Source organism: Scyliorhinus canicula, chromosome 21, assembly GCF_902713615.1.
Source record: "Scyliorhinus canicula chromosome 21, sScyCan1.1, whole genome shotgun sequence".
Lineage (NCBI taxonomy): Eukaryota > Metazoa > Chordata > Chondrichthyes > Carcharhiniformes > Scyliorhinidae > Scyliorhinus > Scyliorhinus canicula.
The window spans coordinates 56,023,255-56,040,490 of NC_052166.1; the positions used below are offsets into that span (position 1 = coordinate 56,023,255).

At 42.5% G+C, this 17,236-nt stretch overlaps 1 protein-coding gene across 1 annotated transcript in view; it reads left to right on the top strand.

Moving 5' to 3' along the window:
- Positions 1–14,633, top strand: part of LOC119955456 (probable helicase senataxin) — a 140,057-nt gene extending 125,424 nt beyond the window's left edge. The window contains 8 exon segments of the mRNA XM_038781647.1: positions 155–304; positions 1,909–2,016; positions 4,143–4,330; positions 7,305–7,397; positions 8,166–8,339; positions 9,792–9,890; positions 11,305–11,392; positions 12,366–14,633. Of these exon segments, the coding sequence (XP_038637575.1) occupies positions 155–304; positions 1,909–2,016; positions 4,143–4,330; positions 7,305–7,397; positions 8,166–8,339; positions 9,792–9,890; positions 11,305–11,392; positions 12,366–13,139 (1,674 nt within the window). The 3' untranslated portion in view covers positions 13,140–14,633.
- Positions 14,634–17,236: the final 2,603 nt, after the last annotated feature.

Here is a 17,236-nt window from a genome sequence, read left to right on the forward strand (position 1 = left end):
GCCAACCAAGGTGGCTACAGTAGTAATATTTATGTGCCAGAATATCATCTTCCTGCTCTTCCCCAAGCATACCTCTAAGGTCTAATGTTTTGCTTTTGAACCTATTATTTTAATTAGGGGATTTTAGATTGAATTCCTCGATGCTTTTTTCCAGCTTAGAGGTCGAACCCAGGACACACAGCTAAACATTATCCTGGATTCGCACATCATCTGCTGCACTCTGAGTACCAGTGGGATTATGCTTTTGGAGATGTCATTCCGAAAACTGGGACATGAGCCATTTAGCTGCATTGTGGTGGATGAGGTGGGTATAAATTAATTTCACACTGATTTTTTAAAATAAATTTAGAATACACAATTATTTTTTCCAATTAAGGGGCAATTTGGTGTTGCCAATCCACCTACCCTGCACATCTTTGGGTTGTGGGGGTGAGACCCACACAGACGCGGCGTGAATGTGCAAACGGACAGTGACCCACTGACGGGTTTGAACCTGGGTCCTTGGTGCCATGAGGCAGCAGTGCTAACCACTGAGCCACCGTGCCGCCCCGAATTTCACACTGATGGCTAACTAGTTGAGCACTAAGGATAAAAAGAAAGGTCACAAGTCTGAAATGAAATTGTGTGGAGTATGTAGATCAGCATTTGAAATGGGAAAAGAAAGGTTAACATTTTGGATGTGATTCTCGCAGTAGGTCTAGTAAGTTCTCAGTTGAATAGAGGGAAGATATTTTGGCAGCAAAAGTGAATTGAAAGTTCAACTTGGGCACTCTTAAATTTGCTCATGCAGTCATGCTAATTGTACAGTCTTAAGTTCCTTGCCACCTTGTGCTGTGCCCTTTAGCAGATTAGCCTTATCTGCAGTCCTTTACAGGAATCTCACCATGCCACCTGCATTCTGCCAGTATTTGCTGCTTGTTTGTTGGAAACTAAGCAAATGTTTCTTGGCATATGGGTGTTGCTCGCCAGTCTGGCGTTTATTGTTTATCCCTAGTTCATCTTAAGAAAGTTGTGCTTATTTACCTTCCGTTAATGAGTTTGTAAAATCAAAACTAGCCAATGCATTCATCTATGTCAGAACACCAAATGGGAATTTAATTGGGGATTTGCTGAATGGTGCAGTTGCTCACCCATTAAATCTGCTGAACTATTGAATTTAATTACAATACAAAACCAGAGGTTGCTTCAACTTTAAAACCTTTTTTTTGGGGGGGGGGTTGCTTTTCAAAGGTCAGAAAGAATGTCTTCCATGGAATTAACAAAGCTGTACTGTAGCCTCTTAATTAATGGCACAATTTCAGCTCTTTAGCAGACTACTAAGGTCACTGAGCTAGCATTGCTCCGCATCTCTCCAAATTCCAACCTCCCAGCTGTAGTGAGCAATAAATGGCTTCCCCGGCTTCTTATGAGCTCTTCCCACTGTGAGGCCCACTTCTCCAGGTGAATTCTCAAAAGTGATTAGCTGAAAGTGGCGCCACTAAAGATGACTCAACGTGTCTTCCAGAGGAATTGCAAAATGATTAATTGTCCTTTTCAAAAAAACACTTCAAACATCAGCCACTAAAGTAGAACGTTCACCTTTTAATGCTTGAAACTTGTGGCAACAACCATTGTCCCTCAAGTACGTCACTGCTTTTGATTTTGACCCTTGACCAAAAATGAATGTGTTACCCCTCTGATGGCTGAGAGTTGCCATGTCAATTTGATAAAGACCTGGCCGCGGAGGTGTAAATGGACAATAACCTCCCACTGTGGGAACATTCCTTTCCTTGCAGAACAGAAAGCCAGCACATACTGTTCCCATTTGTCAAATATTGTTACTTGAAGATAAAATGTAGAGTTAACCATCAGAGGCTTAGCCGTCACTGCACAATTCTGAGCCTGAACTATTTCTCCTGTTGTTTTCAGGCCGGGCAGGCATGTGAAACTGAAATACTGATTCCTTTGATATTCCGATGTCCTAAACTTGTTCTTGTTGGAGATCGTGAGCAACTTCCACCAACCATAATCTCCATGGTAAGAATGCCTTTAGAAATATGAGTTTGTGCATGTCTGATTTTAGCTACCTATGTGCAATCTTTACTGTCGTCTAATGTCTGGGTTTAAAAATTTCCAAATTTCAATATTGGTCCTTATTTGCCCAAATCTCATTCATCTCATCACACCCAGGTTCCTGCTGCTCCATTTCCTGTGCAATCTATTTTCTCCCCTACAGCTATGCACTTGAGAGGAAAGATTGGCCTCCACTGACCCGACGAAAAATTCCCTCTCTGATTATCTCCCACAATGGGAACGTTCCTGTCCGTACAGAACAAAATGAAGCCAGCAGACATGATGGATGTTTGTTCATCTTTTCCACACAAGCAATGTTGCTGTTAGTTTGAGAGCAGAATTAACCGTCACACCCTGAACTATCATTGTTAGAGAGTGCAATAGAACTATTAAAAATCTTTTCCCACTGCTAACTAGGTGAACGAGTCTCTCTTGAAATGAAATGAAAATCGCTTATTGTCACAAGTAGGCTTCAAATGAAGTTACTGTGAAAAGCCCCTAGTCGCCACATTCCGGCGCCTGTTTGGAGAGGCTGGTACGGGAATTGAACCCGTGTCGCTGGCCTGCCTTGGTCTGCTTTAAAAGCCAGTCCTGTGCACTTGAATGAGTCCAGAATGAGAAGTCATAGTCACATGACAATGGGGCGGCTATTTCAGACTGAGATGAGAAATTTCTTCACTCCGAGGTTTGTGAATCTTTGCAATTCGCTACCATGGAGAAATGTGGATGTTCATTGCTTGAATATATGCAAGACTAATATTGATGGTGCAAATTGTGATTTAACGCACAAAACTGAACAATAAATGGCAGATGCGACCAAAACGGGCCCATGGATTTTTCTGGATTCCACCCAGATGGCACCCACGGTGGGTTACATAATCAGGTGACAGTTCTGTCTCCCTCATGAAGGATTCCAAGTCTCCTCTTTCGAATTCCCTTAAAGGCTGCTCTGACCTGGGCTGCCTCAAGAGCTGCACACTTCCTATTGTTCCGGATTTCTCCAAACTCCAGCCTCCCAGTCGACTGAGCAATAAATGGTTGTTGTCCTCTTTCCCCCCCCCCCCAGCTTCTTATGAGCCTTAACTCTTTCCAACAATTCTCAGCTCCCCAGAATTCCTCATGTGCTTGGCTGTGGGGGAGAATCACAGGAAATGGAGCAGCAGGAACCTAGGTGGTTGGGGGGGGGGGGGGGGGGGGGGGGGGGGTCGCGAGATGAATGCGAGTTGGGCAAATAAGGAACAATATTGAAATTCTGAAATTTATAAACCAAGTCATTAGTACTGTAGCCTCTAATTACTGGCACAATTTCAGCTCTTTCGCAGACCACTAGGTTCACTTAGCAAGCATTGCTCCGATTTCTCCAAACTCCAGTCGAACTGAGCAATAAATGGCTCCCCCCGGCTTCTTATGAGCCTTAACTCTTTCCAACAATTCTTAGCTCCCCAGAGTTTCTCCTGTCTACCTGGAGTCTGCCAACAGCAGCACGTTTGCTGGCTGGTACCTCTTTTGCTACCTCCCAACGCACCCAGTCACATGGGTTTACCTATTTCTGCTACACTCCGTGTTTCCCCACCACCATCACTGTACAGGCCCTGGTGAACTCTACCAGGGCCCCAAAGTTCCTAGAATGCTGGACGCTGAGCATGCACAACCCTTATGTGTTTCATTGGGACTCTTGGGCTTGCTGGGAAATTGAGTCCTCTGCCTCCTTTATCTGGAACAAGGTATTTTCACATTTCTTAACTATAGATCTTTGGACTCTAAGGGAATAGGGGGTTGAGCAGGAAAAAGTGTTTGAGATCAAGGATCAGCCATGATTTTATTAAATGGCAGAGGAAGCTGGTGGGGCTGGATGGCCTACACCTGCTCTTTGTCGTGGACCTATGTTTCTGCTTTCCCAACAAACACCAGGATCAAATTCATGGAGTGTGTGTCCTTGCTGCAGTGTCTTGCATAATGCCATTGCAACATGGTTGCCTCTGCTGAAATAAAATAGATCACTACCATTTGTGTCATTTACCTGTAAAACTCTTGATGTCTCACATATGGAAAGCAACTTTAAAAAAAATAACATTTTTGCCTTTTTCCAGAAAGCAAGAGAGTTGAGCTATGGTCAGTCAATGATGTGCAGGTTGCAAAAATGCCTGCAAGATGAAGTGAAGCAGAACATTTGTGGGCGGAATCCAGTGATGATGCTGCTAACCCAGTACAGGATGCACCCTGACATCTGCCTGTTCCCCTCCAAATACATTTATGGAAGTTTGTTAAAGACTGATGAGTAAGAGGACTTGGATTATTAAATCTCTGGTACATTACTACTTAAGTTAACAAGAATGACGTTGCATCTTGTTGAACCTCTTCTGCACTCTCTCCAATACATTCACATCCTTCCTACAATATAGCGCCAAAACTATACACACTACTCCAGCTGGGGTGTAACTTGTGTCTTGCATAAGCTCAGCTTAACCTTCTTCCTCTTGTACTCTATGGCCCTATAAATAAAGGATTCTGTATGCTTTATTAATTGCTCTCTCTACCTGTCATTTCACCTTCAATGATCTATGCCAGCAGTGGGCAATCTTCGGCTCATCTGGGTTCTGAGTATGGCCCACGAGACATCTTGTTGACCATTGCCCACGTGCAGTGTTGCCACATTCCGCTGATTTTGTTTTAAAATTTAGAGTACCCAATTCATTTTTTCCAATTAAGGAGCAATTTAGCATGTCCAATCCACCTACCTTGCACATCTTTGTGTTGTGGGGGCGAAACCCACGCAAACACGGGGAGAATGTGCAAACATCACACAGACTGGCCCAGAGCCGGGTTCGAACTTGGGACCTCGGCGCTGAGAGACTGCAGTGCTAACCACTGCGCCAGCGTGCTGCTCCGCTGATTTCTGTCCATGTAGTTTTTTTCATAGCAACATGACACAACTGATAACGCAAGACCAAGTGAAGTGAGGTGCATGCTGATCTTTTTTGATTGAAAGTCGTGTGCTCCCTCTGCGTCCAAAGTATAAATATTTCTTTTTTCCATTTAAAGTTTATAGTTCCATTAATATATAAATGATTAAGCATTTTCTATGACGCATTTATGAAATGTTCAGTGTGAACGTATTTAATCTTATTCATGAGGTCATGGCTAGTGAACAAGTCCTATTTCAATCTTGCAGAGATGAAGGAGGGCCACTCATACAGCCCATCACTAGCCCAGGTTGCCCATAACTGATCTAGGCACATGTACACCCAGGTCCATCTGCTCCATCATCCTTCAAGAATTTTTTTTTTAATCCCCCGGAACGATAAGGGGAGCACCTCCGTCAGTAACCCACTGGACAAAAACCACGCTGCTCACCCACATGGAGAAGAAAGCCCCTTCCTAAGGGACGAGCGCCCAAAGAAACCCAAGAACTTTCAACTGAGACCAGCGCTGTACACAATACAAGATGGATATTGGGGGACAGAGCACCTAAACCCCCCCCCCCCCCCAATCTAGCCCACTCCCCAACCGAAGAAGGACTCCAACAACGTAGAAGCATGACATACAGACTCTCACTTCAACAAATCGAATAAGGATTCACTGACCATACCCGGGCATGCGCCACCATACCTTAATTCCCCCTTCTCCAATCGTACTAAAAATGCCAACCACGCTAATATCAGAAGGAACCTCCGGGATACATGATCTTCCCAGGCTTTTGAAGGAGTTGAGCGTGGATTCTCAAACGTTCAAAGCAACAAAAAAAAGCAATCGGCTCTAACTGGGGGTTATCCTCAATCCAAGTATCTAACCATGCCAACCATCCACCCCCGCTTTGGCCCCACTTATCTTCTCTATAAATGCAATAAGGGGTGTCTAAAATGCACTTCCTTCTCATGAATGCAAGGACTCCAGCACGTTTTTTTAAAAAAGGTGCGAGACTGCACAAACCACATATCACTTTACCGATTCAATATAGTTTTTGCAAAAATAAACTACCCTTGCCCTACTGCTCAAATATCAGGAGAAATGACAACCACATGAAATCAACAACATAATCACAAGAGAATAAAGTCGGTGATTATTGAGGAACTGCAGGATAATAACACCATTTTATGTCACTTTGAAAGGTCGTTGGGGGTGGGGTGGAAATTGACTTGACATGGCCGGACACCTCCAACCAACGCTGGGCCTCGAAGACTGGATACAATGTGCTCCATCAAACCTGAATCACGCAGGTTTCAAATCAAGATTACGAAAGCATAGCAGCCAATTTTTAAACTTGGCCAGGAACACGCCTCCCACTCCACGCAAGAGACTGGGATCACAAACACTCCTTGTCCGGAGCCTACTCCCTGAGTCGACAAGGATGGCCGAAACACCATGCAGCAGGATTTCCCAAAGTCCAGGGAGATTTCTCTATCAAATGCCAGGATTCTCTCCTGCCCTTCCACTGTTCTCTCTAGGGAACTTTGCAGCTCATCAAAGTGAGCACCCCGATGCAAGCAGCACCGCCAAGGCATAGGCCCGCTCATCAGCGAAACTGCTGCTGCAAGCTCAGTCCCACCCCAGCCACCTCCGATTGTCTCAATCAAATAGGGATTCTCTCTGATTTAACTTGACTCTTTCACCAAACTCCAACCAGGATCGTCCAGGCACATAGTGCAAGACGCACATGCCAAAATAAGATAATTATGGGATGTGCTTTAGGATAAAATAAAGGATTAAAAGACGAGTAGAGCCAGAACTCGCAAATCTTCAGCCGTTCCTGTGCTCACATCACGTGAGCCCGATGCTGATGGTTCACAATGAATCCTCTCCGTTTGAAACATATTTATCTTCCTCTTCTAAATTTGCCAAACTTTATATAAATAGCACTGAGGAACACTTGTATGACACTTGACTGAACTGTCATACAGTAAGATTACTTGCGTATTTTACTATTGTAAATAACACACTGGGATGGTCACTATCATTTTTTTAAGCAAATCAGAACTAAAGTCTCACACTCTGGGAGTAATCTTTGGAACCTGATGCGCTAAAGGCTGTTGCCCTCTGAAGGAACTTACTAAACTGGGGTTGGACTATTAAGCTATTGAAATGTAGGAGATGTATAACATATTTGTTGGAACTTTAAATGCCAGTATAGCATTGTAATCAAAATCAATCCTGTTTTGTATAGTATTTTTGAAATAAAATATAACTTTTTTAATTGATCTAATATATATGATATTATTCCTCTTCTCTTCCTCTCGCCGCTTGTGTTTTTCCAGAAAGGTAGAGATGCAGCGCTGTTCTCCAAGCTGGCCTTTCCAGTCATACATGTTGTTTGATGTGACGGATGGATATGAATACCGTGAGAAAGAGTGCGTTTTAAACCTCATTACCTTTTTTGCTGTGTTTCCTATCTTATATTCCTTATCTGCTAGGACAGGAGAGTAGCTGCTGGTGTCAAGCAGATGGGCGAGTACTGAAGTTCTCACCAGAGTAATCTTTGTTCTCAGGACTGTTTATCATTAACATATTTTTGCTTTCAATAATATTTCCTTGTGTGAAGGTTGTGCAAAAGTGCCAAATAGAAGCACGGTATCCATCCCGTGGGATTATTATGAGGGACAGAAGCCAACAGTAATGCTTCCCTACTGCTCAGTCCCAAAACAACATTTTTGGCAGCTATGGAGAAGATGACTTTTCTCAGCTGCCTCCCCTGCTCCTCCCCAGCCCAGACAAGCTGAGGCCAATTTAGCAGACCTCCTGCCACTTCTGCTAATTCAGCATAGACCTGGAATAAAACTTAAGAGCTTCATGGTCTGTGTTAATCAGGATCATATTAGGTGGCATGTTGCCTTTTGGGTATGATGCCAACCACTGAACTGAGGATGGTTAGAATTTACTTGGTGTGTTAGTCACTAATTGCCGATTGTCATCTTAAAATTGAGCTCTCTATATTTGGAAAAGTGGTAATTGTTAATGGCAGAAGCGGGGGCATTTATTTAATCATTACTGCACTGCTTGTAATTTAATGTGAAACATACTGGTACTATTGGAAACTGTCCACTGCATTCACAGGTATCGGGTAGCATGCTTTTTCCTTGTCCTTTGTTTCTCACCTTTGTTCCACCTCTTTGTTACAGCTCTTATTTCAACACACAGGAAGTGAAAATGGTAATAGCTTTAATCAGCATGATTGCAGAGAAACAAAAGGGAAATTTTCGTAATATTGGGGTGATCACCCCCTATAATGCACAGAAACAGAAAATCATACATCAAATTGAACAAGAGTTTAAAAAGGTTGGACAAGAACAAAGGTATGTTGACTAGTTGATATCAGAAACCTTGCATACTGATCTTGTATTACATATACAAAGCTTTTATGCTGGTTTTTGTGAACCTGAAAGTTTGGCAAAAGCTTGTTTGAAGTTTGAGCTTACTGAAAGAGCTTGGTGTTCAGATTTGCAATTCAACTGTTAGCATCAGCAAAGCGAGATGTAATTTGTATTTGAACTTTGCACATTGTTGCTGAGGTTCCATATCAAGGCATCATGCAACTGACAAGGGCGTGCGCCTGGTGTATGGATAGAATTTCCATTCTGGGTGTCACAGCAAGTGATGTTCTACAAAATTGTTGCCCCCAGATTGTCTGGGCTAACATTTTAGGATTTTAAAACTCTTTAAGAGATTAAGGCCACCAATAAGCATGCAAATCTCAAACTTAGCATTCGATAATTCAGTTAAATCTCTTTCCCCAGTTTTCATCATTTTGTTTTGCGTTATTTGCAGTTACCATGCTCTCATTTTTGCAGTGTTTGTTTTCTATACTCTTTTTGGTCCTGTCTAAATTGGTAGGTAGCCAACCTGTGACAGGACTAGGCTGCTTTCATCCTGGTCATTAAGATTTATTAAAAGTTATGAAATCCATTATAATGCAACAGGACACTAATTTCCTGGGTTATTTTGCAAAATGCATGTATTGTGTAAGGTTGCTGTAATATGAGCAATTGGTCTTAACATGCTCTCCTATATTTCTCATCAAATGACTGGAAAGGTGTTTTACTTAATGGTCACCACTAGATGTGCACTCTTGTGAAAGAGGAATCAAATGCTAGCATGTGTACAGCAACCACTCTGAAATTAGACCAAACTTTCCTCTATGCAAAAAGCTTATTTCGAGCAGGTCAAGTGAAAACGAATAAAGCCTTGTAATTGATGGTTAGGGTTGCCTCAAAAATAATCTCCACAACTTCCCACATAGCTCTGAGCTTATCCTTTGACAGCAGAGAAATGGGTGATTATAGGGGCGTTGCAATTAATCTCAGCATCCCTGCATTAAATAAGGCAAAACGAGCTGGGATTTCTGATCTAGGTGCCTTTCCTGTGGTCCCATCTGGAAGTAATTTGATGTTAGATGAGGCCACAATCCGAACTATGGTGCATCTCTCCCAAAGAAATATACAATGTTAAATGTTGAAGTTTGCACATAAATGCAGGAAGGTACTGGAGAGTAAATAGTATCTGTTCAACTGCACCCCAGCAAGGGAGTCCACACTTGTTCATAAATGCGGAAAGCAAAAACTGAAATTGGGAGGTATGTATTTTCCAGAGATCTCGATTAGATTGAAAAATGAATCAATTTACAATGTTCCCACCTTCAGAATGTGGATCTCTACTGTCCAGTAAACCTTCATTTTTATGGATCAATGTTTTGATGTCATAAAGGAGAAAATAAATAATAAATTAACGCATTGGTTTTCCTCTTTCAGGTCCGTGCAGGTGGGCACGGTGGATGGGTTTCAAGGATGTGAGAAGGATTGCATCATTGTTACCTGCGTCAGAGCAAGCAATCTTCAAGGAACTATTGGGTGAAGTCAATTTTCTTTGATTTGTTACTGTTTGGCCCCACCCTGATCCCCATAATATTTCAGTTTTAAAAAGATATTTAGTTCCTCATGCTTGTTTATTGGCCTTTCTGTGTCTAAAGCTAGGAAGCTGAGAGAGTACAAAGAGAAGCAGATCCTTTTGAAATCATCTTGAAGTTTGCATCTTGCATGCTCGCACTATAGCTCTCTCGCACACTCTCTGCAAGATGCCCATCATTATAACATCTGAACAAGTGATTTTTGCTGTTTTATAGTCAGGTGAATTATGAGGCTCCTCTCACGTGATATCTGGGAATGATGATACTAAATTTCAACAGAAGCCTTGTACTCGACAGTAGATAGTGAGGGGAGTACAAAAAAACTGGAACTGGGAACTCTTGTAGTTTGAAATTAAAATTCCATCAGTTTCAGATCTGAAAATATTGAGAGTTATTTATCAAATCTCAGATTCAGCCCTGTAAATCTGCTAAACTTTAGGACTTCCTTCAATATTATCCGTCACAAACTTGGAGGGTGGAGGGGCAGGCAATGATGCATGTAATGCTTGTGTGCATCACCGTGGGGAAAAGAAGCAAACTTAAGGTTATTTAAAGAATCTGTTGCTCTATATATTTTTTCATTGTATGGGCATAAGAAAAGAAGCACGGTAGCATTGTGGATAGCACAATTGCTTCACAGCTCCAGGGTCTCAGGTTCGATTCCCGGCTTGGGTCACTGTCTGTGAGGAGTCTGCACATCCTCCCCGTGTGTGCGTGGTTTTCCTCCGGGTGCTCCGGTTTCCTCCCACAGTCCAAAGATGTGCAGGTTAGGTGGATTGACCGTGATAAATTGCCTTTAGTGTCGAAAATTGCCCTTGGTGTTGGGTGGGGTTACTGGGTTATGGGGATAGGGTGGTGGTGTTGACCTTGGATAGGGTGCTCTTTCCAAGAGCCGGTGCAGACTCAATGGGCCGAATGGCCTCCTTCTGCACTGTAAATTCTATGATGTTTCGCTTCACATTTACACAAAGGTTGTCTGTGATTTTATCGCATTTTTTGTGAGGTCTATTGCAAGTATAAAAAGCCAACCCAGGTGCCAACAAAGCTCTTCTTCCTGGGAACTCGCACTGACAACCAGCAACTCGCCCAGTGAAATTCACACAATTGCCAGACTGGCCTCCCGAACTTTGAAAAGGCAGTGTTAACTTTCCAAAGAAAAACTGTTGCAGAAAATGTTTTATTGGCACTCAATGAGTTAAACAAACAAATGCAGAAATCTGAAGACCTGACGAATCCACTAGGATCTACAGACCCTGTTTAAACACCTTTGCTCTAATAATAAATGTGTAATTTGTATTGAATTGAAAGGAACAGTGTTACTGATTTTACTTTCGTAATTCTATTTGACCCTTTTCCAGATTCTTAGCAGACCGACAGAGAATGAATGTTACAATTACACGAGCTCGACTGAGTCTCTTCATTCTGGGAAATCTGAAAACTTTGATGGTTGGTAATGAAATATGGATCAATTTTGATTTTCTAAGAGCTAGGAACAGTTGAGTTGGCAGTCAGTGCAATGTCAAAAATTGAACATTTCTTCATGTGCTATTCTGAAATTGTTACTTTAGCCACCTTGCTGTAATTCTTTACAGTAAACCCGCGTGAATGCATGTCGCTCATTATTAATGGAGAAGTAGGGATGAATCTTCATTCCCAAAAATGGATAGATTGGGGTCTTGTCAAAGGTTAAATTGCAAAATCAATCTTAAACAGGAGCCCAACCTGCCTTGAGCCGAACCACTTCCAGTTGAGTTGTGATGAGTGTCCAACCCGCTGGGATCCAACTTGAGATGCGGGTTGGACATCTAAATATTATAATGATGCTGCTTTAGAACATTAAAACATTAGTTGAAGACCAGGAGGAGAACGCTTTCTTCAGTAATTCTCCTGCATGTTTTTAAAATGAAGGTTTATCAATGTTTATATAGCCAACCAAATGTTAGCCGTTTTCGGAGAGCAGCCATTTTAACTTTGTTAATGAATTGTATTTTGGGACCAAGACCCAGTGTCTGATGCCACCGCAACTGAAAGGAAAAAAAATGATAAATCATGAAGTAACTCACCAAATGTAGGTTTCAAAGAAAGAAATGACAAATCAAGGGATTAATCCGTGCTGGACATGGGGAAAGAGCAGCCGTAATATTGTAGCAACAGATAAGGAAGAAGGGATAACGAGTGAGAGACAAATGTGCTGTCAGCCACTGAATCATCCTTGTAGTATTTGATACAATTTAGTTGCAGCAATGCTTTGATGATGTGATGGTTTCATTGTTCGAACTGTTGACACCGAATAACTGGCTTTGTACCTGAAACTTATAAAGAATAAGCGTCTTCCTTTCTGTAATGAGCTTATTTATTTTCAGGAGTGAAGAATGGATTTGCATTTGTGACATCTGCCGTTTTCTCTTGTGTATTTTAGGAAAGTAAAGACTGGAACGCTTTGATTCAGGATGCACAAAAGAGAGGAGCCATAGTGAAAACATGTGAAAGCGAATATAAGAAAGACTGCCAAAAGATTATGAAACCCAGGCCAGCTTTCCAGCGAAACATTTCTGATCCAATTGTATTAACAAGCGAACAGAAACAGGTTCCCAGTCTTCAACGTAAAAGTTCATGGAGCGAAGGAGTAAACTTCAAAACTTCTATGCATCAAGTAGCTGATCCCTACAGTGGGCAGTTTCAAAAAGCGACAATTCCTTCTCAGCAAGCAGCTTCATTACTTCATAATTTGCAACGGGTTCTGGCTTCTGTTCGTGTAGAGCCTCCGATATCGGCTACTGTTGCGCAGCCTCCAACATCAGTTAGGTCAGAGTCGTCGGCTCAGTCTAAACTTAGGGATCCGAGACTGGCCCGAAGAGCTTTGCTCAAGGGGACTCAGCCACAGTTACAAGCCATACAAACTCCTTCCGAGGCACGTGTGGTAAATCCACCAGATTCATCTGCATCAATTAGTGGGCATGGTGCTCCTCATTCTTCACACTTTTGTCAGTCTACTGGAAATACTCTTTCAAGGGCAGTTGATGATGAACCTAATACTTCTACTTCAAACCGAAGTTTGGTCTTTCCTTCTGGGACCCCGGTGTATAAAAATTATAAAGAAACAGTTTATGGACTCAATGGTTCCAGGAGACAAACACCGGAAGAAAAGGAAAAAGAACACATATATGGAGAACAAAAACAGAGATGGAAATGAAAAGATTATGGGTTAAGAAGTTGTCTCTTGATATATTTGCCTTTATCACACAGGGCTTGTGAAAATGAGTTTCCAACGTACAGAAGCAGTGGTTAATGTGTATGTAAGATTTATAGACTTTATTTTTTTTGGACTATGATTATAATGGTCCGTTCAACCTTTATTTTGTATTCTTGAATTTCCCCGTCTTTCCCCAAATCCGTGATTTGAGGAGGGCAGGCAAGTAGCTCCAGAGGCTCTCAATACTGCTAGTTGACTGGCCACTTTAGTATGTCCAAAAGGAAATATCCAGTGAGAAATTGTCCCCGTGCAGGAAGACGGGGGTAGTTTGATGCAAGTCCCTGGCTGCTTGTTTAAGTGTCTTCCCTGGGTGGCATGGCAAAAGTCTACGTATTGAGGAACTGAAAGCATTGCACCACTTGCACTGAAATGCCAGCATGTTGTGTCATTCATCATCAGTATTTAAATGTCTTTGACAGAAATGGAATCTTAGTTGAGTAGACACACAATTCCAGTCGAATCTCAGTTGGTCACTCGGTTCAAGATGTCAGTCAGCCCTTAGCATGGATCATGGAATGTAGAAACAGTCCCTGAGATTTTAACCATGTTAATGAGCCACATTTATTTTACACATTTCTAGGTTATGCATTTTTCCTCAACTTTGCTAAGTATACCTGGATTTTGAAATGGGATAGTATGGCAGGAATTCACATTGTGTCATTTCACATATTTGATTTAACTTGGATGGAGCTTTACTAGATGGGACAAGGATGACGGAATGACTGTGCAGTTTAACTCTTAGCACCACCAGCTAGACTCTTTAGAAAATTTCTATACATGACAAACTTTTGGCCATTGTGAATGCCTCTTGTGCATTTTATTTACAGGAATGCACATGGATGATTTGAAACTGTTTTTAAACATATTAGTCGGAAGTCCAAGTAAGGATGAGGACATTTCAATCGCTTACAGTTTGTCCCATTTAGATGGTTAATATCCCTTGGAGTTCATACCCAACTGGGTGATTTTGTTTAGAGTGTTAGCAGTATGTATATAATTATCAAAAAGTCCCGCGTCTTAGTTGCAGCAGAATAGCGACTGGCCAGCCATCTGTATGCAAAATTAAAGAAAAATCATAATGCCTCATGGAGCCCAGTGGGTTTCTTTTTGGAAATGTAATTACTGTACAGTGGGTGTTTTATATATACATATTGTACAGAAATCTTCAACTGATGCAGCACCACAAAAGTCCTGCATACTGAAAAATCTTGGCATTCATTTTAAAGTTCATAATGCTGAGTCAGAATGATGCCGGCTTACTGGTTTTATGCAATGACCAAGCCAGAGCTTGAACTGTTCGGCATTGTTGTTTGCAGTTTTGGGGTATTTGTGATTTTCCCCAACCCACACAACTTACCCAGTAGAGAAATGCAGGCACTAAAATATGTCTCACATTTTCTTTCGTACTTAATAAAATTGCTATTTTTAAAATGACTTCAGTGACTTGTGCCAGTACCAAGCAGCCTCTACAAGTTAAATAGTTAACATCCATTGGAGCGCATACACACTGGGTCATTTCATTTTGAGTTGTTAGCGGGATCTATATAATTATCGCAAAGTCTCACGTCCTAATTGCGACAAAATAGCAACTGGCCAGTCACATCTGTGCGTAAAAGTAAAGAAAAACTTAATGCTTTGTGATTTATTTTTCCCTGTGGTGTTTTTAAAATGTAGTTATGCTGCGGTGGATATTTATTAAAAAGGCTCCATGTCGTATGGGGGTTGGTTTAGGCTGGTTGGCTAGACAGCTGGTTTGTGATGCAGAGCGAGGCCAGCATTGTGGGTTCAATTCCCGTACCGGCTGAAGTTCTTCATGAAGAATTCATGCCTTCTCAACGTTGCTCCTTGCCAGAGGTGTGTGATCCTCAGGTTAAATCACCACCAATCAGCTCTCCCCCTCAAAGGGGATAGCGGCCTATGGTCACCTGGGACTATGGTGACTTTACCTACTTATTGTATGGCAGTCTTAAACTAAGGCAGCACTACGGTGTCCTGTTGAACTGGAAAAAGCAGTTATTTTTTGGAAAACTGCATTTTGAAGAAGAACAGTTTAAATTCAGTGGATTCAAATTCTAGTTTATCTGTCATGTCCCAGCCAAATAGAAATATCGCCCCAAATTTTTTGACAGTTTGTTTAGCTAAGTGTTCAGCGTGATGCCTTTGTTTAATTTACTGCACTTGGAAGCCTCTGTGAAGCAGGGATCAGCTGGCTTAATCCAAAATCTCAAAAGCAAGATGACAATTACTCCTATTTTCTCCTATCCATCCACGGAGAAATTAGCATCAATACTTGGGCCATTTATTTGGGTAGCTGTCACTCAACTGATAAAGTGGGAGGCAACTAATTTGAGGCCTTTTGTTTGAGCAGAATTTTCATGGCTGTGCACTTTACCCACACAATGATGGAAAGTGGAGAGACAGTAAATTCGACATTGTTCACCTCGCCTTATTTAAATCTTGCCTTCCGTTACAGATCTGTAAAAGAAGTTAGATTAGACTGCACTTTCTCCTCAAATGAGAATGGAATGTGACGTTGCATGAGAGGCAGAAAGTTCTGACCTCTCAACTGATCAATTTGCCTGAATTCCAGGTACATATTGGCTCGTGTTCAGGGAGTAATTGCGCAGACATCATAAGACATCGCAGGTTCCATCCATGATTTAGGTATTTGTATCGTTGAATAATCAATGGTGGTTGTTGGTATATTTTGGCTTTAATAATGTGCGCTTAACAAGCCTGATGCGAACTTAGTGGAATCAGATTCCTATTTGCATTATATTGAAGGTCGCTGGGTCATTTGACATCTTCCCTTATTTGTGAATAATTTTTATGGAAAATGCCTCATGAATGTAAGAGTATAATAACTCAATGAGCTACACTAGCTTATGATCAGGACATCGGCATAATTCCCTGCTGTTTGAATTCATGTCATGGGGATTTTTTTTTCAACCACCTGAGAGTGCGCAGACAGCACTTTCATTATTGCATTGGAATCTCAGTCGATGATGTGTTCAAAACTCTGGAGTGGGACCTGAACCCACTGAGTCGGGCAAGTGTGCCACCCACTGATCCCGGTCAATAAGCGGGTGGTGTTTGAGGCGGGTAGAATAGTCTCGGACGTGGGAGGTCGGTGTATTCTGGTCAGTGGGAAACTGGAGCGGGTGCAGGTGGTATTAGTAAATGTGTATGCGCCAAATTGGGACGATGTGGAGTTTATAACGAGGATGCTGGGGACGATACCGGACCTGGACTTGCACTGGTTGGTCATGGGAGGCGAGTTCAACACAGTTAAGGACCCTGGTTTGGACCGGTCAAGCTCGAACGGGCAGGGTGTCAGCAATGGCAAAGGAACTAAGAGGGTTCATGGAGCTGATGGGAGGGGGGGGTGGATCCATGGAGATTGGGGCAGCCGAGGGTGAAGGAGTTCTACTTGCACGTGCATAAAGTGTATTCCCGGATTGATTTCTTTATTTTGAGCAGGGCTTTGCTAGCTGGGGTGCTGGACACAGGGTGCTCAGCGATTACAATCTCAGACCATGTTCCGCACTGCAAGTTATTGAAGACAGTAACCAGCTCCCGCATTGTAGGTTGGATTTGGGACTTTTGGCGGATGAAGGGGTGTGCGAGCGTCTATGGAAGTGCTGTCTGAGGAAATGTATTCAGAGCTACCTGCACGTCAATGACACGGGGGGAAATTTCAGCAGTGGTGGTGTAGAAAGCACTGAAGGCGGTGGTCAGGGGGGAGCTGACCTCGATCTGGGCCCATAGGGCGAAGGTGGACAAGGCAGAGACGGACCGACTGGTAAAGGAGAAATAGGAGGTATGTGGAGACCCCAGAGGCAGGGCTTTTAAGGGAACGGTGGCGGTTGCAGGTGGAGTTTAGCTTGCTGACCACAGGGAGGGTGGTGGAGCAGCTGAGAAAGGCGAGGGGGGTGATCTATGAACATGGAGAGAAGGCCAGCAGAATGCTTGCACATCAGCTTGGGAAGCAGGAGGCAGCCAGGGAGATGGGGAAAGTAAAGGACTGATGGGAACCT